At 39.2% G+C, this 23,396-nt stretch overlaps 1 protein-coding gene across 1 annotated transcript in view; it reads right to left on the bottom strand.

The window, feature by feature from the left end:
- Nucleotides 1–15,347, bottom strand: part of LOC124879108 (chemokine-like protein TAFA-5) — a 120,606-nt gene extending 105,259 nt beyond the window's left edge. Inside the window, exon 1 of the mRNA XM_047383434.1 lies at nucleotides 14,744–15,347. Coding sequence (XP_047239390.1) covers nucleotides 14,744–14,834 — 91 coding nt within the window. The 5' untranslated portion in view covers nucleotides 14,835–15,347. The remainder of the gene's footprint in view (nucleotides 1–14,743) is intronic.
- Between the last annotated feature and the right edge of the window lie 8,049 nt (nucleotides 15,348–23,396).

Genomic DNA, 23,396 nt, shown 5'->3' with positions numbered 1-23,396 from the left:
AAAATCTATTATTTGAACAACAGAAAGCCAGTCCAGTGGTTTAAGAACCAGAGTTATTAGGTCCATTTTCCTGGTGTCAGTCAGGGCTTTGGCAGCAGCATTTTGGATGAACTGTAGCTGCCTGCTTGAGTTTTTGCAGAGACCAAAAAAGACACTGTTGCAATAATCTAACCTACTGAAAATATTGCACCAGTTTTTCTGTGTCCTGCTTTTACAGAAAACACTTTATGCTGACAATGTTTTAAGATGATAGTAGGCTTATGTAATAACAGATTTCATGTAGTTTTTAAAATTTAGGTCCAAGTCCTAAACAACACAATTTTTTCTTGCATACTCTTTGCTCTTTAGTCCCATTAAGTATAGTTGAAATGATCTCTAACCTTGAATTTTTGGGAACACAAACAATTACTTCTGTCATCTGCATTAAACCAGAAGAAATCTCGACCCATCCACTCATTGATATTATGGATTCAGCGACTGTAGTGGGCTTAATGGACTGAGGTCACAAGGTGCACAGGGATGTACCATGTGTCAGCAGCCTACATATGGTAGAACTCTTTAATTGGAAAAATAAAACAAATTTTTAATTGTCTTTGCCAGAAATGATAGACTGTAAAATGGGCCTGTAATGACTTATTATCGATGCATCTAGATTTTCTAGGTTTCTTTAAGAAGTTTGATTACTGCAGTTTTTAAGTTTTGGTAGCTCACTGAAGACAGGCAATGGCATTTTCACACTGTCACAGTTATACAGGTCCTTCTCAAAATATTAGCAAATTGTGATAAAGTTCATTATTTTCCATAATGTAATGATGAAAATTTAACATTCATATATTTTAGATTCATTGCACACTAACTGAAATATTTCAGGTCTTTTATTGTCTTAATACGGATGATGTTGGCATACAGCTCATGAAAACCCAAAATTCCTATCTCACAAAATTAGCATATCATTAAAAGGGTCTCTAAACGAGCTATGAACCTAATCATCTGAATCAATGAGTTAACTCTAAACACCTGTAAAAGATTCCTGAGGCCTTTAAAACTCCCAGCCTGGTTCATCACTCAAAACCCCAATCAAAGTTGTGTGTCTTTCATGGAGGAGTTGAGAGAGGCTCTGGGTGGCCAGGTGCTTCTAGATGACTGGACAACTACAGCTAATGCTATCAGGGAGATAGGTAGGTTAGTACTTAGTATGTCTTCTCGGACGACAGTTAATTAAGAGAATTGGTGGTGGAAAGAGGAAGTACAGATTTGTGTACGGAGAAGGATATCAGTTAAGGAGAAGTGGAACACTAAGGACTGAAGAAAGTTGCCAGGAGTACAAGGAGACTTAGTAAAGGTAGGCGTATATAGTGACTTGTATGATAGGTTGGACTGTAAGGAGGAAGAGAGGGATTTATACAGGTTGGTGAGGCCAAAGGACAGAGATGGGAAAGATGTTCAGCAGGTTAGGGTGATTAAGGATCGAGATGGAAATGTCCTGACAGGCTCAAGAAGTGTGAAAGAATGATGGAAGGACTACTTGGAAAACTTGATGAATGAGGAAAATGAAAGTGGACAAAGAACAGAAGAAGCAACCATTGTAGCCAGGAAGTTGCAAAGATCACTAAGGATGAAGTAAGGAAAGCATTAAAAAGGATGTAGAGTAAATCGGCAGTTGGCCCTGATGATTTACCTGTGGAGGGATGGAAGAGGTCAGGAGAGACAGCAGTAGAGTTTTTGACTAGGCTGTTCAATGAGATCTTAGAGAGCGAGAAGATGCCTTGTGAATGGAGGAGAGGTGGGCTGGCATAAATTTTCAAGAACAAGGGAGATGTACAGAGTTGTAGTAACTACATAAGAATAAAGCAGATGAATCATACAATGAAGTTATGGGAAAGAGTAGTGGAAGCTAGACTGAGGCCAGGAGTAAATCATTTGTGAGCAGCAGTATGGTTACATGCCATGAAAAAGTACGACAGATGCAATATTTTCTTTAAGGATGTTGATACAGAGTAAAGAGAAGGTCAGAGGGGAGTTTCATTGTGCTTTTGAGAAAGCTTATGACAGGCTGCTGAGAGAGGGGCTGTGGTATTGTATGAGGAGGTCTGGAATAGCAGGGAAGTGGTGCAGGACATGTATGAGAGCTGAATGACAGTGGTGAGGTATGCTGTAGGTGTGACAAAGGAGTTCAAGGTGGAAGTGGGACTGCATCACGGATCAGCTCTGATCCCCTTCGTGTTTGCTGTGGTGATGGACATGTTGACAGATGAGGTTAGACAGAAATCTCTATGGACTATGATGTTTGCAGATGATATGGTGATCTGTGGTGAGAGCAGGGAACAATAAGTGGGGAAAAATAGATTATGACTTGCTCTAAAAAGGAGAGGAATGAAGGTTAGTCGGAACAAGACAGAAAACGTGTGTGAATGAGTGTAGTGAAGTTACAGGGAACTAAGATAAAGAAGGTGGAGGATTTTAAGAGCAAAGTTGAGTGTGGAAAAGAGGTGCAGAAATTTGTCCAAGCAGGTTCAAATGGGTGGAGAAAATGTCAGGTGTGGTGTGTGATAAAAAAGTATCAGCGAAAAGGAAAGGAAAGGTGTACCAGACAGTGGTGAGACCAGCGATGTTGTTTGGTTAAGAGACTGTGGCACTAAGGAAGAGACAGCATTCCACACATGGTTTACTCTTTGCTTAGTGATTCTTAGATCCTTCTCACATTCTGCTCTTTGTGTTTTGGTTTATATTCGTGTTTCAGTGTAACTGTTTAGCTGTTAGATCCCTCTGTGCTCATTTTAGTCTTAATTTGTCCCTCTCCCTCAGCTCCATCTTTCAGTTTCTCACTTAGCTCCTTTGGCTTCTCCTGTTTATTCACACCCTGTCACTCATTCACCTTCCCGGTAGTTAGCAGCCACTCTGTTTGATAACCTCCTGGACAGATTATTCTATTGTTGGTTCCATCCATGTGTTGCTGTTGCTTCATGCTCCAGCCTGATGCTCTCTATTTCCGCTCTGCCTGTTCCTTGTTGGAATTTAAAAAATATTCATCACCAGCATCATGAAATTCATGTTCTCCTACTTGCACTTAGGTTTAAATCAACAAAAATAACAATACAACATATACTGTAAACATTTAGAACTTTTTGAAGAATGTATTTGCAAAATCAGTATCAAACAATATTTAATGAAATACTGGCAGGGTTACACACCAGTGGCACGAGAGATAAATGCCTTTAGGCTTTATTATGACTAGTATTAATCCCTTTCCAGTGTTGTGTTTGTATTTGCCAGGCTAAACTACTAGAAACATTCAGATTTTGTGAGTCAGTAACTGTACCAAAGTGCAGACAGCAACTTGGAAGCAGCATTGTGAGTAGAAATTATTTAATAAATATCAACAAAAAATAAAATAAAATACAAAAATGTACAATCTGACACTAGGAGAACAGAACATGGAGACCAGATCAGGAACTGGGTGGAACAATCAGGAAAAAACAAACATGTTAACAGAATGATCCAGATTGAGAATCAGAGTTTATACACTGCAACAGGGTTGGGGTAGAGCAGCTGTGGCAGAGGGAAAGCAGAGCAGCTGAGGGAGGGAGAGTAATTTACCCAAATAGAACTAAACAGAAATACAAAGAAACCCTGGAGAAATATCTAACTGAGATCTAACAGAAAATTACTCAAAGTACAAAAAAACCCAAGAATAAACTACGAAGCTAAATACAATGAATGAACTAATAGTACAAGGAAATGAATTAAGGCATGGACTAAAGAACATAAAACAAAACAGCAACCAAATGGTCAAAATACACACACAAATGAAATTCAAACCCCAAAAACCACTGGATTGTGACACAGCAGAATACAGACAAATATGAAGAGCTTTTGGGAATACAATCCCGCTTTCATTTGTTAAACTTAAAAAAAATTTTAAAAAGAAAATAAAAGGCCAGACTAACTAGAAACTGTTAAATTATTTTCAAAAGGTACAGGTCCTTCTCAAAATATTAGCATATTGTGATAAAGTTCATTATTTTCCATAATGTCATGATGAAAATTTAACATTCATATATTTTTGATTCATTGCACACTAACTGAAATATTTCAGGTCTTTTATTGTCTTAATACGGATGATTTTGGCATACAGCTCATGAAAACCCAAAATTCCTAACTCACAAAATTAGCATATCATTAAAAGGGTCTCTAAACGAGCTATGAACCTAATCAACTGAATCAACGAGTTAACTCTAAACACCTGCAAAAGATTCCTGAGGCCTTTAAAACTTCCAGCCCGGTTCATCACTCAAAACCCCAATCATGGGTAAGACTGCCGACCTGACTGCTGTCCAAAAGGCCACTATTGACACCCTCAAGCAAGAGGGTAAGACACAGAAAGAAATTTCTGAACGAATAGGCTCTTCCCAGAGTGCTGTATCAAGGCACCTCAGTGGGAAGTCTGTGGGAAGGAAAAAGTGTGGCAGAAAACACTGCACAACGAGAAGAGGTGACCGGACCCTGAGGAAGATTGTGGAGAAGAGCCGATTCCAGACCTTGGGGGACCTGCGGAAGCAGTGGATTGAGTCTGGAGTAGAAACATCCAGAGCCACCGTGCACAGGCGTGTGCAGGAAATGGGCTACAGGTGCCGCATTCCCCAGGTCAAGCCACTTTTGAACCAGAAACAGCGGCAGAAGTGCCTGACCTGGGCTACAGAGAAGCAGCACTGGACTGTTGCTCAGTGGTCCAAAGTACTTTTTTCGGATGAAAGCAAATTCTGCATGTCATTCGGAAATCAAGGTGCCAGAGTCTGGAGGAAGACTGGGGAGAAGGAAATGCCAAAATGCCAGAAGTCCAGTGTCAAGTATCCCCAGTCAGTGATGGTCTGGGGTGCCGTGTCAGCTGCTGGTGTTGGTCCACTGTGTTTTATCAAGGGCAGGGTCAATGCAGCTAGCTATCAGGAGATTTTGGAGCACTTCATGCTTCCATCTGCTGAAAAGCTTTATGGAGATGAAGATTTCCTTTTTCAGCACGACCTGGCACCTGCTCACAGTGCCAAAACCACTGGTAAATGGTTTACTGACCATGGTATCACTGTGCTCAATTGGCCTGCCAACTCTCCTGACCTGAACCCCATAGAGAATCTGTGGGATATTGTGAAGAGAACGTTGAGAGACTCAAGACCCAACACTCTGGATGAGCTAAAGGCTGCTATCGAAGCATCCTGGGCCTCCATAAGACCTCAGCAGTGCCACAGGCTGATTGCCTCCATGCCACGCCGCATTGAAGCAGTCATTTCTGCCAAAGGATTCCCAACCAAGTATTGAGTGCATAACTGTACATGATTATTTGAAGGTTGACGTTTTTTGTATTAAAAACACTTTTCTTTTTTTGGTCGGATGAAATATGCTAATTTTGTGAGATAGGAATTTTTAGTTTTCATGAGCTGTATGCCACAATCATCCGTATTAAGACAATAAAGACCTGAAATATTTCAGTTAGTGTGCAATGAATCTAAAATATATGAATGTTAAATTTTCATCATTACATTATGGAAAATAATGAACTTTATCACAATATGCTAATATTTTGAGAAGGACCTGTATGTATTATATCTGTTAGTGTCTTTTATTTTTGGTATTGTTGTGTTAAGAAAGGCACTGTCATACAATTTAAGTACCCATTATAATTTACAGTCAATAACTAGATTGACTTAGTGTTTCAGACAAACAACTAAAGGCAGCTCATCAGTGCTTTTTTAGCCCTTTCACCTTATCTAATATAATATTTGGACGATTTTTTTGAAGATGAAGTTTGAAAAACATTGACTTATCAGATCATCAGATACCAAACATAATAATAATAGTTATGATGATATAGTATGCATAAATCTGTTGTGAGAGCATTATGAATAATATAAATTTTGCTGAGGAAAGTAAATTATACAGATGGAACGTCAAAGTGTAGGAACATTTTTTAATCCTGCATGCACGGATTGCACAAACCAAGGGCAGATTTTTGAGAATCTTTATTCTATTTTCTTCTACAACTGTTCCAAAAGCCAGTTCAATTTCGATAACACAACCAGTAAAAGTTGACTGCCTGCACTAAGGTCTAAAAAAGTCTGATTTATATTTAAAGGTGCATTCTTTGGTGTTTTGAACTTTGCAAAGTTGCTGCACTCTGTTTTTTCTTTTTCCTTTTATAATTATTTTCTGCATGCAGTTCTCTCTTCAATAACCCTCAGTTCAGTTAAACTGGAATATATGTATGATCTAATGAACCAAAAGCCTGGAAATGCAACATGCTTATGATATGGTCTCACACAGGAGCCGCGTTAACTAAGTATTTTCCGGTTTTGACCTTTTTTTTAAATGGTTACGTAAAAATCTGAAAGCCATCAGTCATTTTGAAAGATTGCAGTTCACACCCCCGACCACTTGGTGGCGAGTTAGCATATTAATTAGCTGTTTGCTACCGTGGGGTCACTTCAGCAGAGTGCTTGCCAGATCAGGAAACCCCCTGTTCGGAGTCTTGTTGACTTCTGAACACTTCAACTGAAAAAAATGTTCCCTGTTTTCAAAACTTTGGCTGAAGTGGCGCTTGTTATTCCAGTCTCTAGTGAGGCGGGAGAGAGTGGATTCAGCCTCCAGAACAACATCAAGCAGCCACTAGAAGTCGTCTCTCCAAGGCAAAAGTCCAAAACCTCATGACATATAGCCCATATAGGAGGAGGTTGTGAAACAGTGGCTTCAGGTCACAGCAGGTCATCTGTTTATATTTGAAGTGCAATTGTTTAATTTCATTATTTATGTGTAGTTACTGGGACCACAGTCAGTGTTTTTTGTCACTGTGGAGAAAAAGATTATGTGTATTCATCTGGTTAATGTGGATTCTCTGTTGTTTGGACTGAATACTAATTAAACAAATGAAAATAAATGTTATTGATTGTTTATTTATTATTAATTTAAAAAATAAAGTGAGGTAAAAATTTATTATGACTGGATTTCTCTTAACCTGTCAGTCAAAATGACAGACAACAAAAAAGTCATCACACGTCTCACATTTATAACGCAGTTGAGAAACAGCACATCCTTCAATTCAGTAATGTGATAGGAGATGAAGATATCAATACCATCTTTCTGTAGAAAAATCTTCACACACATCTGAGTTGCTCAAAGTTGCTGTAGGTTTAAAATTAACAGCTTGTCGACATTGCTCTAAGCTGCTATGATTACCAATCCGAGTGGCAAATTTTGAATAGCCAATGAAACTCCAAATGACGACCATTAAGAAAACAAAATTAGAAACACTCCAATTTCACCAAGAACAAAGACATTGGTTGGATTTTGCATCGGTTCTGCAGCAACATTAAAGATCAGCGGGTAGATGATTGATTAGCCCTGGAATGCGTTGTACTGCACCAGCGTCTGGTTTCTGGAGCGGATCACCCAGGTGCAAACCCATCCCTGGCCATAACTCAGACTAGAGAACTGCACCATGGCACAGTTACAACTCGGCACACTTTATCCGGACCCTGGAGTAGTTCACTTGCTTGTGTGAATGCAAGCAAACCACTCCAGTGTACCAAAAGCAAGAAGAGAGGATGTGACATAGGAGCATTGCATTTGGGTAGAAAAAAAGGAGAGGAGGAAAAACAAACAATGAGAATCCAAAGACCAAATAGTCTGAGTAGTGAAGAGGTGCAGGTGCTTATTAAGATAAGGTCAGAGGACTATATATCTCAGTTATTTGAGTCTCCCCACAAGAAAAATTAGGTGCTTAAAATATTTAGCTAGAGGATGATGGCACAAGGATATAATAGGTCGGCAAAACAATGTTGTACAAAGGTTAAAAAAAAGTGCACTACGGAGAAGTGGTAGCTTGGGGAAAGAGAAGGAAATGTTTGTGTGGTACAATGACCTAGATGGTATCGTCAGGTCTTTAATCATTCCAAGACGAGGTTCTGTGGAGGTCTACACCTTCAGAGCTGGCAAATCTGAGCTCTGTTGGTCAAGAGTTTACTAACAACAGTAAGTAGGCTAGGTTGTCTTGTCTGTGCAAACTCAGCATGCAAGTCTGTGTTGCTTGTTTGTTGTTAACTGACCATGTGTACTGCTGAGGTTTGTGATTTTGTACTTAGTTGTGAGTACCAGTAACCACAATGTTTGCGACATAATCTGGTTAAATGGCGGCAAATGCAGAACATGTCTAATTCGGAAATGTTAGTTTTCATCCTCTATTTGAAATACATTTAAGGGAAAGTATGAGATGTGGACTGTGGTGTTGTAGCAACCTGAGGAAGTTGTAGAACACTAGGCAACTTTTTATATACACAGTCTCCTTTGTGGAGCAGATGTTATAAAATGTTATGATTATGTACAACTGTAAAGTTTACCCCCCATCCATTTGCTAAGAGAGTTGTCTGTTTTGAGTTCAGGTTATCCTTATTTTTGTTACCTGATCAGATTTTACTTTTATGATATGTTCGATTAGTTTTAGCTTAACATTCACATTAGTGCATAAAATAACTTTTTTATGATTCCCACGTCATCACTTATTTATGGTGGCATAATTTGTGGGAACGAAGCAGTGAGGAATTTTCTCAAGAACCATGAAAAATTACCAGCTGCTCCAGCAGTTGCAACTGCCTAAAGGAAGTACAGAAGCTCTGGTGGGCGATTCCAGGTGCCCAATGCTGAAAAAGAAAAAAGCACTGTGATCGCCTAGAAAATCTGTGGATCACTTCATGGAACAGAAAGGTCAAGTAGATGAGGATGGCAGGGCTCAGTATGATGAACAGAGAGAATCATTTGACAATTTAATCAGCATGCAATGAAAAGCAGTGGAGCGGCAGTGGCAAATACTCAAGGAAGAGTGGCAGGCCAACAGACAACTGCTTGCACACATAATGGGTATTTTTGCAAAGGCATTAATCCCCCAATTACAAACCCCACCAGCACAGTTGATGCCGACAACCAATGCAATGGTCCAGTATGGTAGGCTTAACCATAAACACACAAATACCTGGGTTGTTCACTGATTTTGTTAGTTCAAGCAATGTTTTTGGTTGCTCCAATTTTCTGATTGTAGATTCCTCATTGTTTGAGTAGGACCTTTTTTGTCTTTAATTACATAGTTTCATACAACTTTACCACAGTGTACTACTGTTCCACTACTAATACTTATATATATATTGGTTTTAAAATGTCTGACAAATGTTGTAATTCTGTTGAGTAACTTCAGAACTAAATTTAAACTGATTTTAAGTACTTGTACTCCACCATGCTTACTGTACTTGTTTGAGTGTTCTTGTGATGCTTTCGAAAAAGTATGACACATGCACCTTACACCGGTTCAGTACCACCATTTAATGTTTCACTGGGAAAGTTGAAACCCTTTGTTTTAAAATCACTTGATGTTACACCACTCCATTCCAGTTTTTCCTCTTTTTCTTTTTTACTATAGCTTTGTTGCTAGTTAAAAAAGAAAAATGGTACAACACCACCTTGTCTTGTTTACTACTGTCATTTCATATTTTGTTATAAGACTCAAGATAAAAAGGTTTCTGTATGTTATTTTTGTTTATTAGCCCTTGATATTTGGCTGCTCTTGTGTTTTTCTTTTTGTTAAGTATTAAGTCGATGCTGTTAAGAAATTGTAATAGCAGCCCTTTTTGTTTGCTCCCTGCATTTTAATATGTTGTTGAGATCAAGTTAAATATTTTGCCTGATGTCAAGTTCAAAATACAATAAGCTGTTTATAAAATCAGTTTTTCTTTCAATCTGATGCTTGGCTAAGACAAAGTAATAGTACCATACACAGGCTTAGACAGGCCATTAATATTGAGCTGTCCAATAATAGAATATTGCTACAAAAGTGCAACTGATGCTGTGGCAGGTGCATGTGGGTCCAACTGCAGGGATGTGGTTGGACCCACATGCACTCGTAAACCCAAAATCTATCAAAGCGATTAGTGGCTATTACATAGCTTGCCACATACACACATACATATGAACTGTTGCACAAATAAAAACATGTCAACACACAGTTGTTAGATAAGCTGGCAGCAGAATTTTACACAGAATGTTTAGTTTCAATTGACCGACATCGTTTACAGAAATTGAAAAGATAGACCTAAAATACAACATTGTTTCATTCCCTTGTTTTCCAACGACAGAAATACTATGTTTGCTTTAAAAAACCATACAAAAACCGCTGTCCAGTTAACACGTTTCATGAATATCCAGTAGCCTATTCGGTGTTCCATTGCAAAGTGGACAAATTCTGGGAAGAGTAGATGTAAATATGTTTATTCAACATAAGCAGTGAGATTCACTGAAGCTGCAAATAATTGCGCTTATTGTTTGCGTGTCATACTTTTGCATGTCCCAAAGACCGCACAGCGGTGCAGTAGCAAACAGATCCCTTCTGCTAAGGCACAAAATGCACATAGGAGTTGTTGCGTTATAATTAGAGATCATCCAGCTGCTGATTTTTCCTTCTGTTCCCTTCTGCTCTTCTGGACTGTTTCAGTTTGTTAACCTTTGTCGTCACTATTCACAGCAGTAGGTCTGCCCTCTCAGACTCTCTCAATACTTTATGTTTGTGGTCCACATGGACCCAGTGAGGCAAAGACTACATCCTGCTTCGCCTTTAACCCACTATTGATATCCATAAGGGCGAAACATTTACAAAATCAAACATTGTTTGTGTATTATAACCTCAGATTCAGAGTATAGGAACAGGCCTTTAAGCCAGCTCTGGGCCTCACTGTTTCCTAAATAGCTGAAGAAAAAATCATATTTGGGAACCGATCATCTAAACCAGCATAGTTTAAGATGGGAGTGAGGCCCACTCAGCTGGTGGGCATGAAAAGGTTTTTTCACATAGAAATAAACATAGTGGGTAAAATTAATAAATAAATAAATACAGACTGTAAAGGTCACATTTTCATGAGGAAGCAAGGGGAAGGAGGGTTCTGGGCTAATGCCCTCAATGTTTCAAGACCCTAAAAATACCACTTAAGTACGCATCAGCATTATCATTTGACAAAACTGAGTATCTGTGCCTGTATTCAAGTGCAAGGCGATGCAACACCCCCAAGACCCGCGCACCTCTAAAACAAATCCTTTGGCACTAATTGGTAGAAGATTATAACCCCAGAACAAACCAAAATGAGTAACCTGCTGGCTATTAGATATGATTTAATGGAGTGTAGCTATAGAGATTCTAACAGTATGATAACAATGAAGAAAAAAAATGAGACAGTTTTACAGTATTTATAAAAAGATTTGAAGTGAAAAAATGCTTCACATGATCTTTTACGGTTATTTACTGTAAAATGGAAAAGCAACAATAAATAGTGTAACATTATTACAGTTATAATAATGTAATCTGCAATGTTTATTTGTTGTCATTTTGATATATAGATTTAGGAATAAATATAGATTTTAAACCCACTACAAATTTAGTGGTAGTTTTCAAGTGCTAATGTTGCATTTTCTTATAACCCGGTGGCAGTTAAAATTTGGAAATAAGATTTTATTTTATACATTCTGAGGTTTAAGCAGCTCATTAAAAGGCAGACAATCTCATTTATTTCTCGAAATTGGTAGGTTTTACCTAAGTTGTTTTGATGTTACTGATGCCTGAGTCTAGTTTATGTATTTTGTAATTCTGCTGTATAAAGGTGTATATGGCTCGTTTAGTGTCGAGGCATGAAACGTTATGAAGAAGGTAAAAAAAGTTCAAGTTTCTTCTAAAGTCAGAGAGCTCATTGCATTTTATATTCAGAGATTAGAGCAGCTTGGAGTCACTAAACAGAGACATAGAGTAAAATTTGTTTTGCTGTAACTTGTAAGAAATATTTTAGCAAAAGGATTTGGTTCATTCCTACGTGTCTTCCTGCCTTATCCAAACTTACATATAAAGTTTAAGAACTCCTGTTGTCGCAAAGAGCAAAATATAGGAAATTACTTTGTGTTGTCAGATATCAATGCGGCCACAAGATGTCTTTTACAGCGCTGTGGAGGATTTTTGGCCTCTCTGCTTTGCAGAATTGTTGTAATTCAGCCACATTGGAGGGTTTTCGAGCATGAATGGCCTTTTTAAGGTCATGCCATAGCATCTCAATAGGATTCAAGTCAGGACTTTGACTAGGCCAATTCAAATTTCTCATTGTGTTTTTCTTCAGTGGTGGACTTGCTGGTGAGTTTTGGATCATTGTCCTGCTGCACAACCCAAGTTTGTTTCAGCTTGAAGTCACAGATAGCTGGACATTCTCCTTCAGGATATTTTAGTAGACCGCAGACTTCATGGTTTCATTGTTTACAACAGGTCTTTCAGGTCCCGAAGCAGCAAAACAGCCCCAGACCATCACACTGCCACCACATTTTACTGTTGGTCTAAAGTTATTTTTTGGAAATGTGGTGTTATTTTTATGCCAAATATAATGGGACACACACCTTCCAAAAAGTTTAACTTTTGTCTTGTCAGTCCAGAGAGTATTTGGGGATCATTAAGATGTTTTATGGAAGAATTGAGACGAGCTTCAGTGTTCTTTTGCTCAGCAATGGTTTTCATCTTGGAACTCTGCCATGCAAGCCATTTTGCCCACTCTCTTTCTTATGGTGGAGACATAAACTCTGATCTTAACTGAGGCAAGTGAGGCAGTGCAGTTCTTTGGATGTGGGGTCTTTTGTGACCTCTTGGATAAGTCGTCGCTGCGATCTTGGGGTCATTTTGGTCGGCCAGCCACTCCTTGGAAGGTTCACAACTGTTCCATGTTCTCTCCATTTGTGGATAATGGCTCTCACTGTGGTTCGCTTAAGTCCCAAACCTTTTTCCAGACTGATAGATCTCAATTACTTTCTTTCTCATTTGTCCCTGAATTTCTTTGGATCTCAGCATGATGTCTGGCTTTTATGGATCTTTTCATCTACTTCACTTTGTCAGGCAGGTCCTATTTAAGTATTTAGTTCCTTGATTGAGAACAGTAATCAGGCCTGGGTGTGGCTAGAGAAAGTAAACTTAGATGTGATAAACCACATTTAAGTTCTAACACAGGGGGATGATGTAGGTTTGGATTTTTTTTTTCTCCCTTAATAATAAAAACTTTCTTTTAAAACATTGTGTTTACTTGAGTTGTTTTTGACTAATGTCTAAATTTGTTTGATGATCTGAAACACAAATAAGATTTAAGAAGGGGGCAAACGGTTTTTCACACCACTGTATAGGCAGTAAGAGAGAGATTCATCTGCTTTCAGATTTCAGCAAGTGCAAGGATGATCCACCAGTGCAGCCTAATTAAAGGACATTTCCAGCCACATTAATGGGAGACAGGACAAATTCACTTTGTTGGTGCTCCAAATAAATTCACATATTATAATAAACAATTAAATATAAGCACAGCTTACTGAAGTAGGTCACAGTGCTGAGTGCTGGGTGGCAGTGCTGGGAGCTGATCAGAATCAACTGATCAGCTCACGGTCTTGGCAGACTACTTTCTAGAATATTATTACAATACATGTAGACGAACATTATTTATTTACCTGTCACAAAATGTGCACTGCACACTCGGGCGTGAGGTTCAAGCAGTCCCAATCCGCCCTGGATATCTGATTCAGCCAAAGTAATTGGGGTGTTTTTGTTTTTTTACACTGATTTTCTTTCACGGCCGGCAGACGATAGAATGAACATTTTTCACTCCACTCCCACTGTGCTAACAGCCAGCTCGTTTCGACTGCTGTCAGCTCACCGGGGCAGTCGAGGCACGGCAGACCGGGGAAGAACACTGGTCTCCCAGCCCCATCGTTTTCTTACTCCTGCTAGCTTTCACCAATGAGTGGAAGTTAAACACAGATATAATTCAGTCAGATTATATCTGATGTTAATTTTTTTTATTTTTTTTTATTATGCTCTACAATTAAATTGATTTAAAATTGGGTCAGAAAGTTAATATGTTAGTGTTTAAGTTGTTAAAAGCTTTACCAATAAATTAAGTGATATTTGTCATCAATATACTTTATTTAGTATTATTTTTCATATCTATGAACATAGACGTTTTTTTGTTATATGTTAAATGCCTGATAATTGAATGAGAATAAAATTAACAGATAATAAAACAGGAACATTTTGAAGAAAACAAGCTTTTAAGGCATCAGGATTGTGTGCAAATACAAAGAGTGGAAATGTTTAAAATGTTCAGTATTTTTTCAAAAAACATTTCAACATCTCTTCAGGAGAAGTTTATGTACAGCTGTCTTCAGGTTTCTGGAGTCGATGTGTTTTAAACACAATGATTATAATGCAGTGCTGACTAGTTTCTAAGATTTCTGCAACACATGAGCTAAAGTTTATGCAAACCTGAGCATAATTACTCTGCATTTTCTGGTGACTGATGCACACTTCCATGCTCCCCCAGCTAAATTCTGGTCTGTGCGAAAGTTCGAACCCCCCGGGGGTACTTTGATGCGCACTTTGATTGCTGACAGCATGAAGCAGTTTTATATTCAACTCAGCCTACCGAAGGGAACTGTGGGTAGACAACTGTGATGAATGTTTAAACTTATGTTTAAAGTTCTAATCTGTCTCATTTTACTTTTCCGTGGCCCAAACGGGGATCACAAGCAGATGAAAATACGTCTTCAAACAAATTCTATAGAAGTTATAAAAAATATGAGATTGGAGTATTTTTTTTATCTGTGGAGACTCCCGGTTCACAGTGGGACCAGAACCGAGAAGAAAACAGAACCATACCTTCTCTTAGCAGGTGGTTGTGGATGAGCAGGAGGAGCAGGAAGGAGACAGCGGCGGCAATCGGAGCCCAGGCCTGCCGGAGGAGAAGCATGACGGAGACCCGTAGGAGAAACGTCCGAACCGGAATGATTCGATCCGCGCTCTACTGTGTCCTCTTCACGACCATATTCATTGCGATCCGAGCCAAAGGAGGACCGAAACCACTCATGATCGGCAGCTATAGACCGAGTTACTACAGGAATTATTTAAAAGTGATCCCTTTTAATGAAACGAAACAGGTTGTAGTCTCCCAGCAATAGTTCTGGGGGTCAGCAGAGCCCGGTATGCTGCTTGTGGTCCGTTCCACAGTAACACGTTCTTCTAAAAAACACATTTACTGTACAGAATAAGTTTGCCAACACTGCTGACGACCTACACCCCAGTCCATTTCTGATGTGCCAAGGTTCTGGATAGGCGTAAATCCACCGGGAGATCAGGGGAGGCGCTTCTGATGGAAGCTGCTGCTAAAGCGGGCATGTTGCGCTTCTGACAGAGAGCCGTAGCCGCTGCTGCTCTGAGGATTCTCTGTTAACAGACCCTCTCCTCCAGTTCCCTGCGAGCCTCTTGCCATCTCTATGTGCCTATCACGTCACGGACGTGACGGACGTAACACTGGTTGGGTGAAAACTGGCCCATCCTACAGGTACCGGGGCACAATCTGATCTGATGCTGCTGAAATGTGGGATCCAAACGCCAATTTGTGTGTCACAGCTGATTAATAATTTAGAATGGCAACATATATCATTTGATATGATTGATTAAATAGTCAGTCAGTCATTTTCTACCGCTTATTCCATAGTGGGTCACGGGGTAGCTGGTGCCTATTTCCAGCAGTCTATGGGCAAGAGGCAGGGTACACCCTGGACAGGTTGCCAGTCCATCGCAGGGCAACACACAAACAACCATGCACACACTCATTCATACACCTAAGGACAATTTTTAGAGTGACCAATTAACCTAACAGGCATGTCTTTGGACTGTGGGAAGAAGCCAGAGTACCCAGTGAGAACCCACACATGCACAGGGAGAACATGCAAACTCCATGCAGAAAGACCCCTGGTTGGGAATTGAACCCAGGACCTTCTTGCTGCAAGGCAACAGTGCTACCAACTGCACCACCGTGCAGCCCTGATTAAATAGTTTTGAAGGTTTTAAAAAGTTGACCAATCAGCTGCGGAAATTTTCATCTCTTAACACCATAGCCAGGGGCGGGCTGGGACAATAATCCAGGCCGGGAATTTGATACCATCCCATGCACTACCAGCGAGTTTTTTCAAACCACCAAGACTGAGTAAAAATTAAACCAATTAGAATGACGCCCCCACACGTCATCAAATAAATATATACAAAATAAATGTTTCTGCTGTGGTGCAATGTTATGAAACTGAAATTATGTCATCCTACATCATGCTATGTAAAAACCCATAAAAACTCACTAATATGACAATCATAGTGTCATACAGCATGATGAGGAATTTTTCTTTGGCTTGTCTGATTTAGATGGTACTTCAAAGCCTTGAAGTGAGGGCAAAAAAAAAAAAATCAAAAATCAAATGGCTTCTCCTGACTTTCATGACTATTGCTATACTTGTCTTTCCTCATCTCTCTCTCTCTCTCTTTCTCTCTCAGTAATTATGGCTGCTCTGCAAAACGAAATTAACATTTTAAATAATCTAAGCTTGTAAAGTTAGTTGAACCCTTTGTCCCACTCGGGGACATTTCCCGGTGCTCCCAATGGCCAGTCCGCCACTGACCGTAGCCTCTCCTTACACGAATACTTTAGAGCTTGGGTGGAGTGGGATTCCATATTAACAGAAATTAGTGGTTATACAATGCATGTTTAGTGTGTTTTTACAAACATAAATAATGTTTATACTTGCTGCTTCCAAAGTCTGTGTCTTCGACTCACCCACAGGTCATGTTACAGTTTTCACAGAAGAACCAGGTACTGTAACCCAAAAGTTATAAAACAATAAATCTTATTAACAAAACCCAGTCATTTAAGGCAGCACACATCCATATCCAATTTCAAATTTCAAAGTTTTATTTGTTCTTTTCAAAACCACAATACAATCAAAAAGGATGACAGATTACAACAATAGAGAACAGAAAGCTCTCATTGGACAAGGTTATATACAATTATTCCAATACATTTCAGGTATCTTCCATAGTCTGCATCTTTCCTCATGATTTTTGCTGTCGAAGTCTTTCAACATGTAATCACTTAACAAAGTTACTACGCCTTTAACCACAGTTTTTGCTGGTATCTCATATTTTCTAAAGACTAAAACATTCCTTGCCTTCCATAACATATCTTTGATACAGTTAACTAGAGCCCACCAGCGATGATTGTTTAATGTCCAGTTTTTGTCCAGCGATCCGTAAATAATCCTTTCACATGATAAATATCTGTTTAAGTCATACAACCAAGGGGATAACAGTCCCCACACCCTTTGAGCAAAAACACATTTCCAAAAAAGATGTTGGACCGACTCTTCATCCCCACAATATCTTCTTGGGCATTGTGAACTCTTTGTACAATTTCTGTTTTTAAGGAACACTCTGGTCGGTAAGCATTCGTGTACAATTTGCCATGCAAGATCTTTATGCTTGTTGAGAAGAAACCTATTACTCACATTACTCCAGATCTTTTTTTGGGACTCCTCATTATATCTTCCAACTGTAGACAAAACATTGGGAGGCGATAGTCTTTCCTCTACTATCATACGCGACAATTTCTCTGTGGGGAAGTGCTGCAAGCCGACATCCAAGGCCTGAATAACTTTTTCATAAATTGGAGGACATGTATCAGAAAAAGGAGTATTTAAAGGGACTCGCTGACCCCAAGCTCTTAGTATTGTGCGACCAACCCAGAATCTGGCAAAGAAAGACCATATGGATTCTGATGGTTTCTCTAGACATGCCTTTATAATCGGTGTTACGAACATAGCTTTTAGTTTTCCTTCAATGTTGGGGACTGCTTTCCCTCCATTTTTCAGGGATCTATATAAAATCTTCCTGTTTAACCTCTCATGTTGGCCACTCCAAAAAAAGGCAAACATGGTTTTTCGAAGTGATACAAGTACTTTAAAGGGGACTGGGAGAATAGTAGCTAAGTGAGCCAGGGAGCTAATAACTTCTGCTTTTAACACTAAGACTTTACCACTAAAAGAGAGATCTCTGTCCTTCCACTGGAGGAATTTCGCTTGGATATTAGGCAATTTTGTTTTCCAGTTCTTTTCCTCCATATCTTTTCCTATACACACACCTAAGATTTTTATTGTTTCACTTTGTTCCAAGAGCCCCCACTGCTCTTTTTTCTCTCTCCAATTAAGGTATAAGATTTCGCTTTTCTGGTTGTTAACTCTCATTCCAGAAGCACAAGTAAAAACATCACAAGTCTTCAAAACACTATTAATAGATCTATTATCTGAGAGGGTCATGGTTAAATCATCCAAATACATTGTAAATTTTGCCTCTTGGCCGTTACTACCAGGGGGGAGGGTCCCACAATATAGGGATTTTGTCGCAAGGAACATGCCAGAGGTTCCATAGCTAAAATAAACAAAATCGGGGACAAGGGGCAACCTTGTCTCATCCCCGATTTGATCTTGATTGGAGGTGTAAGCCTGCCGTTAACCAATACAGCACTGGCACAATTATTGTATAGGAGATGAATCCATTTTTGAAAATTCCCACCAAACCATAGTCTTAAAACTTCTTTTAAATAAGTGTGACTTACATTATCAAAGGCTTTTTCCAAGTCAATCCCCAAAATACATAGAGGATGCTTCCGTTCTTTGCAATAAAGATAACAGTCTCTTAAAAACCCTAGGCTATCCGTTATTTTACGTCCTACTACTCCACAAGTTTGTTCCATCCCAATTAAGTTTCCCACAACTGACTGTAGTCGAAAGTATAAAACTTTGGACAATATTTTAACATCAACCCCAAGCAGAGTTAATGGTCTCCAATTTTTCAAATCTTTCTTAGAACCTTTTTTGAATAAAAGTGAGATCATACCTTTATTAACCGATAATGGTAGTTCTCCCTTCTCAAAAGATTCCTTATAGAATCGAAGGAGTGGGCCCTTAAGTTGCTCCCAGAAAGTGTGATAATATTCTTTAGGTAGTCCGTCAAGACCTGGTGATTTGTTACTCTGCATACTTAACACGTACTTAAAGACGAAGATGGCATTCATCTTCGTCTTTTAACTCCACTCCCCTTATAACAGCGCATTTGAAAGCCAGCCACGTCTTAACATCTTCCATTTTAACTTGTTCCGAGTACATTATGACAGTATCTGATTTAGGTTCACTTTCCGATAGGGAAACCATCTCAATATTTCTCAAAGAGGTCTGGACTCTTTCAGTCTCTTAAAAGTTCGAAGACATGTTTCAAAGCTAGTATTTGTAGCAAAGATCACTTCAAAAGTCTTTTTACCCGGGAGGCCAAAGATGTAATCAATCTGCATCGGTGAAAATCCAAGTTCTTTCTGTATGATCAGTCTGCTGAATTGTAGTCGATCCATTTCCAAGTTACTTGTAGTTCAAAACGAACTGCATTCCTTCTGGAACCAGTCACGACAGGTGTTGGAGCCATGCTGTGAAAAGGCTAGGTGAAACCACCTGTAACCCAAGGCGTTTTTGTGAAGTTTGTGCACAAAATTACATGGCCAAATGTTATTGAGTTTTTCTCAGCAATTACAAACTATTTAAATAAACTTGGTGTCAAATTAATGGTAACACTCTGAAGATTCAATCAGAAGTGTGAATATCACAGTAGCAGCTATTGTTTCAGAGATGATGAGGATGGCACACAGAAAAAAATGAAATTTCTTTCCCTCGACCAAATGTTTCCTGCATTGTACAGTATATAACCCTTTTAGAAATATCATGAGAAAGGCTACAAACTTTAGAAAAACCCTAAACCCACTTGTGGACATTACCTGTACAAAGTTTCATTCAGCTGCGGTAAACTGAACCAAAGTTACAGAGGTTTTAGTAAAGATATATATAGGCGTTTTTACTTTTGGCACCAGATGGCACATTTCAGCACAATTCGGTACCATCTGCAAAAGTGGAAATTTCTTGTGATTTAACGTGAAAAATGTAATAAACTACTTTTTACATGTCTAAAACTGCCTGTTTTTGATTTTCTAGTTTTTATTACCCACATCTATTTTTTAATAATTTTCAATAGAACAAGAAAATACTATGTTGAATCATAATGGAGCACAAAAATCAATCTTTGCAATAAAATACGTAACAGCATCGCTACAAATAAAATAACATCAATTTATTGACAACTAGGAATGAATGTATGTGTTCACAACACCTTTGTTGTGAACACATACAAATGTGTGTGTGTATGTGTTCACAACACCCCCACCTGCCACCGGGCAGGTGAGGGTGGGGGTGTAGGGGCTAATTACATTTCCAAACATTTCAGTTCTAACTTCCACTGTGTGGCTTACAAATCAATTTATTATGGGACATCACGAAGCACTAGTGTAAAAAGGAAATCAATCTTTAAAAGAATTTTAAGACTTCAGTATTGCAGTCCATTGTAATTAGGTGCATCAGTGATGGCGTAGAACTTTGTGCGGGAAGCCATTGTGTTTCAAAAACAAACACTCGAACACGTGAAATGATAACCACAGCACATAAACAGCCAGAGGTAGGAAGGTCCGCAATCACACCCAACGCGGATTCTGCGATAGGAGAAAACAAAACATTGGATTTGTTTTATGCAAATGTCAAGGACTCATACATCTCTAAAGCAAGACCTCTAGGCAAATGTTGGGACCACAGAGCCATGGGTTTTCAACACTAAAACTCCGGTACATACTTTCCTGGAACCTTTCAAAATAAAGTGCATTAACCTTCTTCCAGCACAGCCAAGAAAGGGGGTAACTGCGGACTTCCTGTGGCGCCAATACCCAAATAAAAGCCCCACCTTTCCACAAGTCTTTCTCTTCCATACGGCCTCCCAGAGGGACCGGTCAGGAGGGAACACAGCGCGCTGAATGTCTTTTGCTGGCAAAAAGACATAAATTCAACTGGATCCAAGGACCGATCACCGATCATTTGCAAAAGTTAAGTAGAATGAAATACTGTCTGTGTATCCGGTATTTTCATTCATGAACGGAGAAATTAAGGTGTAAGAGTTGCTTACATTTTCTCTTCGAGGCCCCACAGAAGCAAACGGTGTTCCGAGAGAAGCTGGTGGAGAAGCTGTTTCGACAAGCCAAGTCTGGAGGAAAGACGACGGCCGCAACCGTGTTTACGGTAACGAACAGCTGGTCACCTTCTGATCGGGAGAAACTGAGGAAGTTGGCGGGAAGCTAACCTTTGTTCACAGAACAAACGCACCTTCGGATCGGAAGAAACTGAAGAAATTAGCGGGAAGCTAACTCTTTGTTCACAACGGATATCTTCTTCAAACTTCGCCTTGGGACGACATTTCCTCAACAGGTTCAGAGGTTGGGTTTTGGGCAGATTAACAGATTGGTTTAGGATGAAATGATCTAAACGTTTTTATGTTATGAAGTTTGTTTTGTGGAACTCGGCTATCTTGGTGCTAGCATGCTACCTGTAGCACCCAGGCCGGTTCGTGTTCTTTGTATGTTTTAAAGCTAAGATAAACTTTATTTAAAGGGTGGTTTTAACCAGAACATTGCTCATAACGCGCCGTCAGCGCTTATGCAATTTAACCGTGGTATTTTAAAGGTATGTGTTGATTCTGGCGCTAAGCTATCTCTAGCTTAGCACTTTAGCTAGCTTCTTTGTTAGCCCAACGGCCAGCCGGTAAGAACACGTGTGCTAGCATTAAGGCTAGTCAACAGAAAGGTTGTTAGTTTTCAAGCTAGTAAATAATAGTCCCTGAACATCATTTGCTAGAGTTGATAACTAAGTAAACACCATTAAGCCCCATTTCTCCAGAAAGATTTGGCTCTTTTCCAAAATACTCAATAATATTTCTTCAAATATTATTTTAATAAATAAAGGCAGTTAATTAGACACCGTTGAGAATTAGTCATCCAGGAGGTTGGTTTTATTCAGCAGATCATTATTTAAAACATTATTTTATTAAAATAATATTTAATCTGATCTTGCATTGTGAAGGGTTGTCTAAAGGTTGCCGATTATTTTCTAAGTTAGTTCCAAAACTAACTTAACTTCACTTCCAGATTCTTCAAGATAATCCTTGGTTCTCAAACATAAACATTGAATGGTAATGTTGCATCACTCTTTTTGGTCATGATTTCTAATCATCTTTAATCAACTTGTTTATATTGTACATAGTCCGTTAGTCTTCATTATTCTTTAATTCTGCTTGGTAGTTTAGTTGGATTGTTTTAGCATAGTAAAGAGTTTGTTGATTGAAATATGTTTGACTTTTAGTTGACTTATTTTTGTTAATAAATTCTTGTATTTTAAGAAATTGTGTGAATTCATTCCATGTGTGTGCAGAGTTTATGCTGTTCAATAATGCCAGAGCTCGTCTCACACCTTTCTATTCTGTCCTAATACCATCGCCTTAATGGGGCTGGTATTCACAGGACAATCCTTAACAGACCGGAATATTATTTGTTAAAATATTAATATTAAAATATTAAATATTAAATAATATTCTCAGATTCATATTTACAACACAAATCAGATCACAATCTTGTTTTTCTCTGCTCGAAATATAAGCCCCTTGTTCAGAGGCAACCTGTAATAAAGAGGACTTTGAGAAAATGGTCACAGGATGCTGAAGAAGCTCTGCAAGGTTGCTTTGAGGCTACAAACTGGGCCGCACTGTGCCAGCCACATGGAGAGGACATCAATGCCATGACTGAGTGTGTAACCGACTATATAAACTTCTGTGTGGATAACATCATTCCCACCAGAACTGGGAGATGCTTCCCCAATAACAAACCTTGGATCACCAGTGACCTGAAGGACCTGCTTAACAAGAAAAAAGAGCCTTCAGAGAGGGAGACAGAGAATTATTGAGGAGTTTACAGAAGCAACTTAAAGTCAAGATAAGAGACAACAAGGAGGTGTACAAGAAGAATCCGGAGAGCAAGCTCTAGCAAAACAATATCAGAGATGTGTGGACAGGGATGAAGAAGATCACAGGCTTCAAGCAGAAGGATGATCAGACCAATGAAGGTCTGGACAGAGCCAATGAACTGAACACATTCTTCAGTAGGTTCAGTTCAGAAACAAGCTTCGCATCCTCCTCTCCTGCTCACAGCCAAACAGACATTCCACCCTCCTTTGACCCACAGGACCCATAGCTGTCCAGAAACACCTCAAATTTTTTATCTTCCACCTCAGCCCTAGACCCTTCTGCTTCTACATGTTTGCCTTCAACCATATCAGAAGATGCTGATGCTTCCTTTGCTTCCCCCTTCCACCTGTGTGTCTCAAGAAGTCAAGTGAAGATGCAACTGGAGAGACTGAATCGGAATAAGGCTGCAGGTCCAGATCATGTCAGCCCTAGAGTCCTGGCATGGTGTGGAAACAATCATCTCATTTTGAACGTGACTAAAACAAAGGAGATGATTGTAGATTTTAAGAGAAACAGGAATAAGTCAAAAACTATTTCGATCATGGGAGAA

The sequence above is a fragment of the Girardinichthys multiradiatus genome, chromosome 2, assembly GCF_021462225.1.
Source record: "Girardinichthys multiradiatus isolate DD_20200921_A chromosome 2, DD_fGirMul_XY1, whole genome shotgun sequence".
Lineage (NCBI taxonomy): Eukaryota > Metazoa > Chordata > Actinopteri > Cyprinodontiformes > Goodeidae > Girardinichthys > Girardinichthys multiradiatus.
Note: the sequence above shows the minus strand (reverse complement) of the source record. Positions and strands in the feature narration are given on the sequence as shown.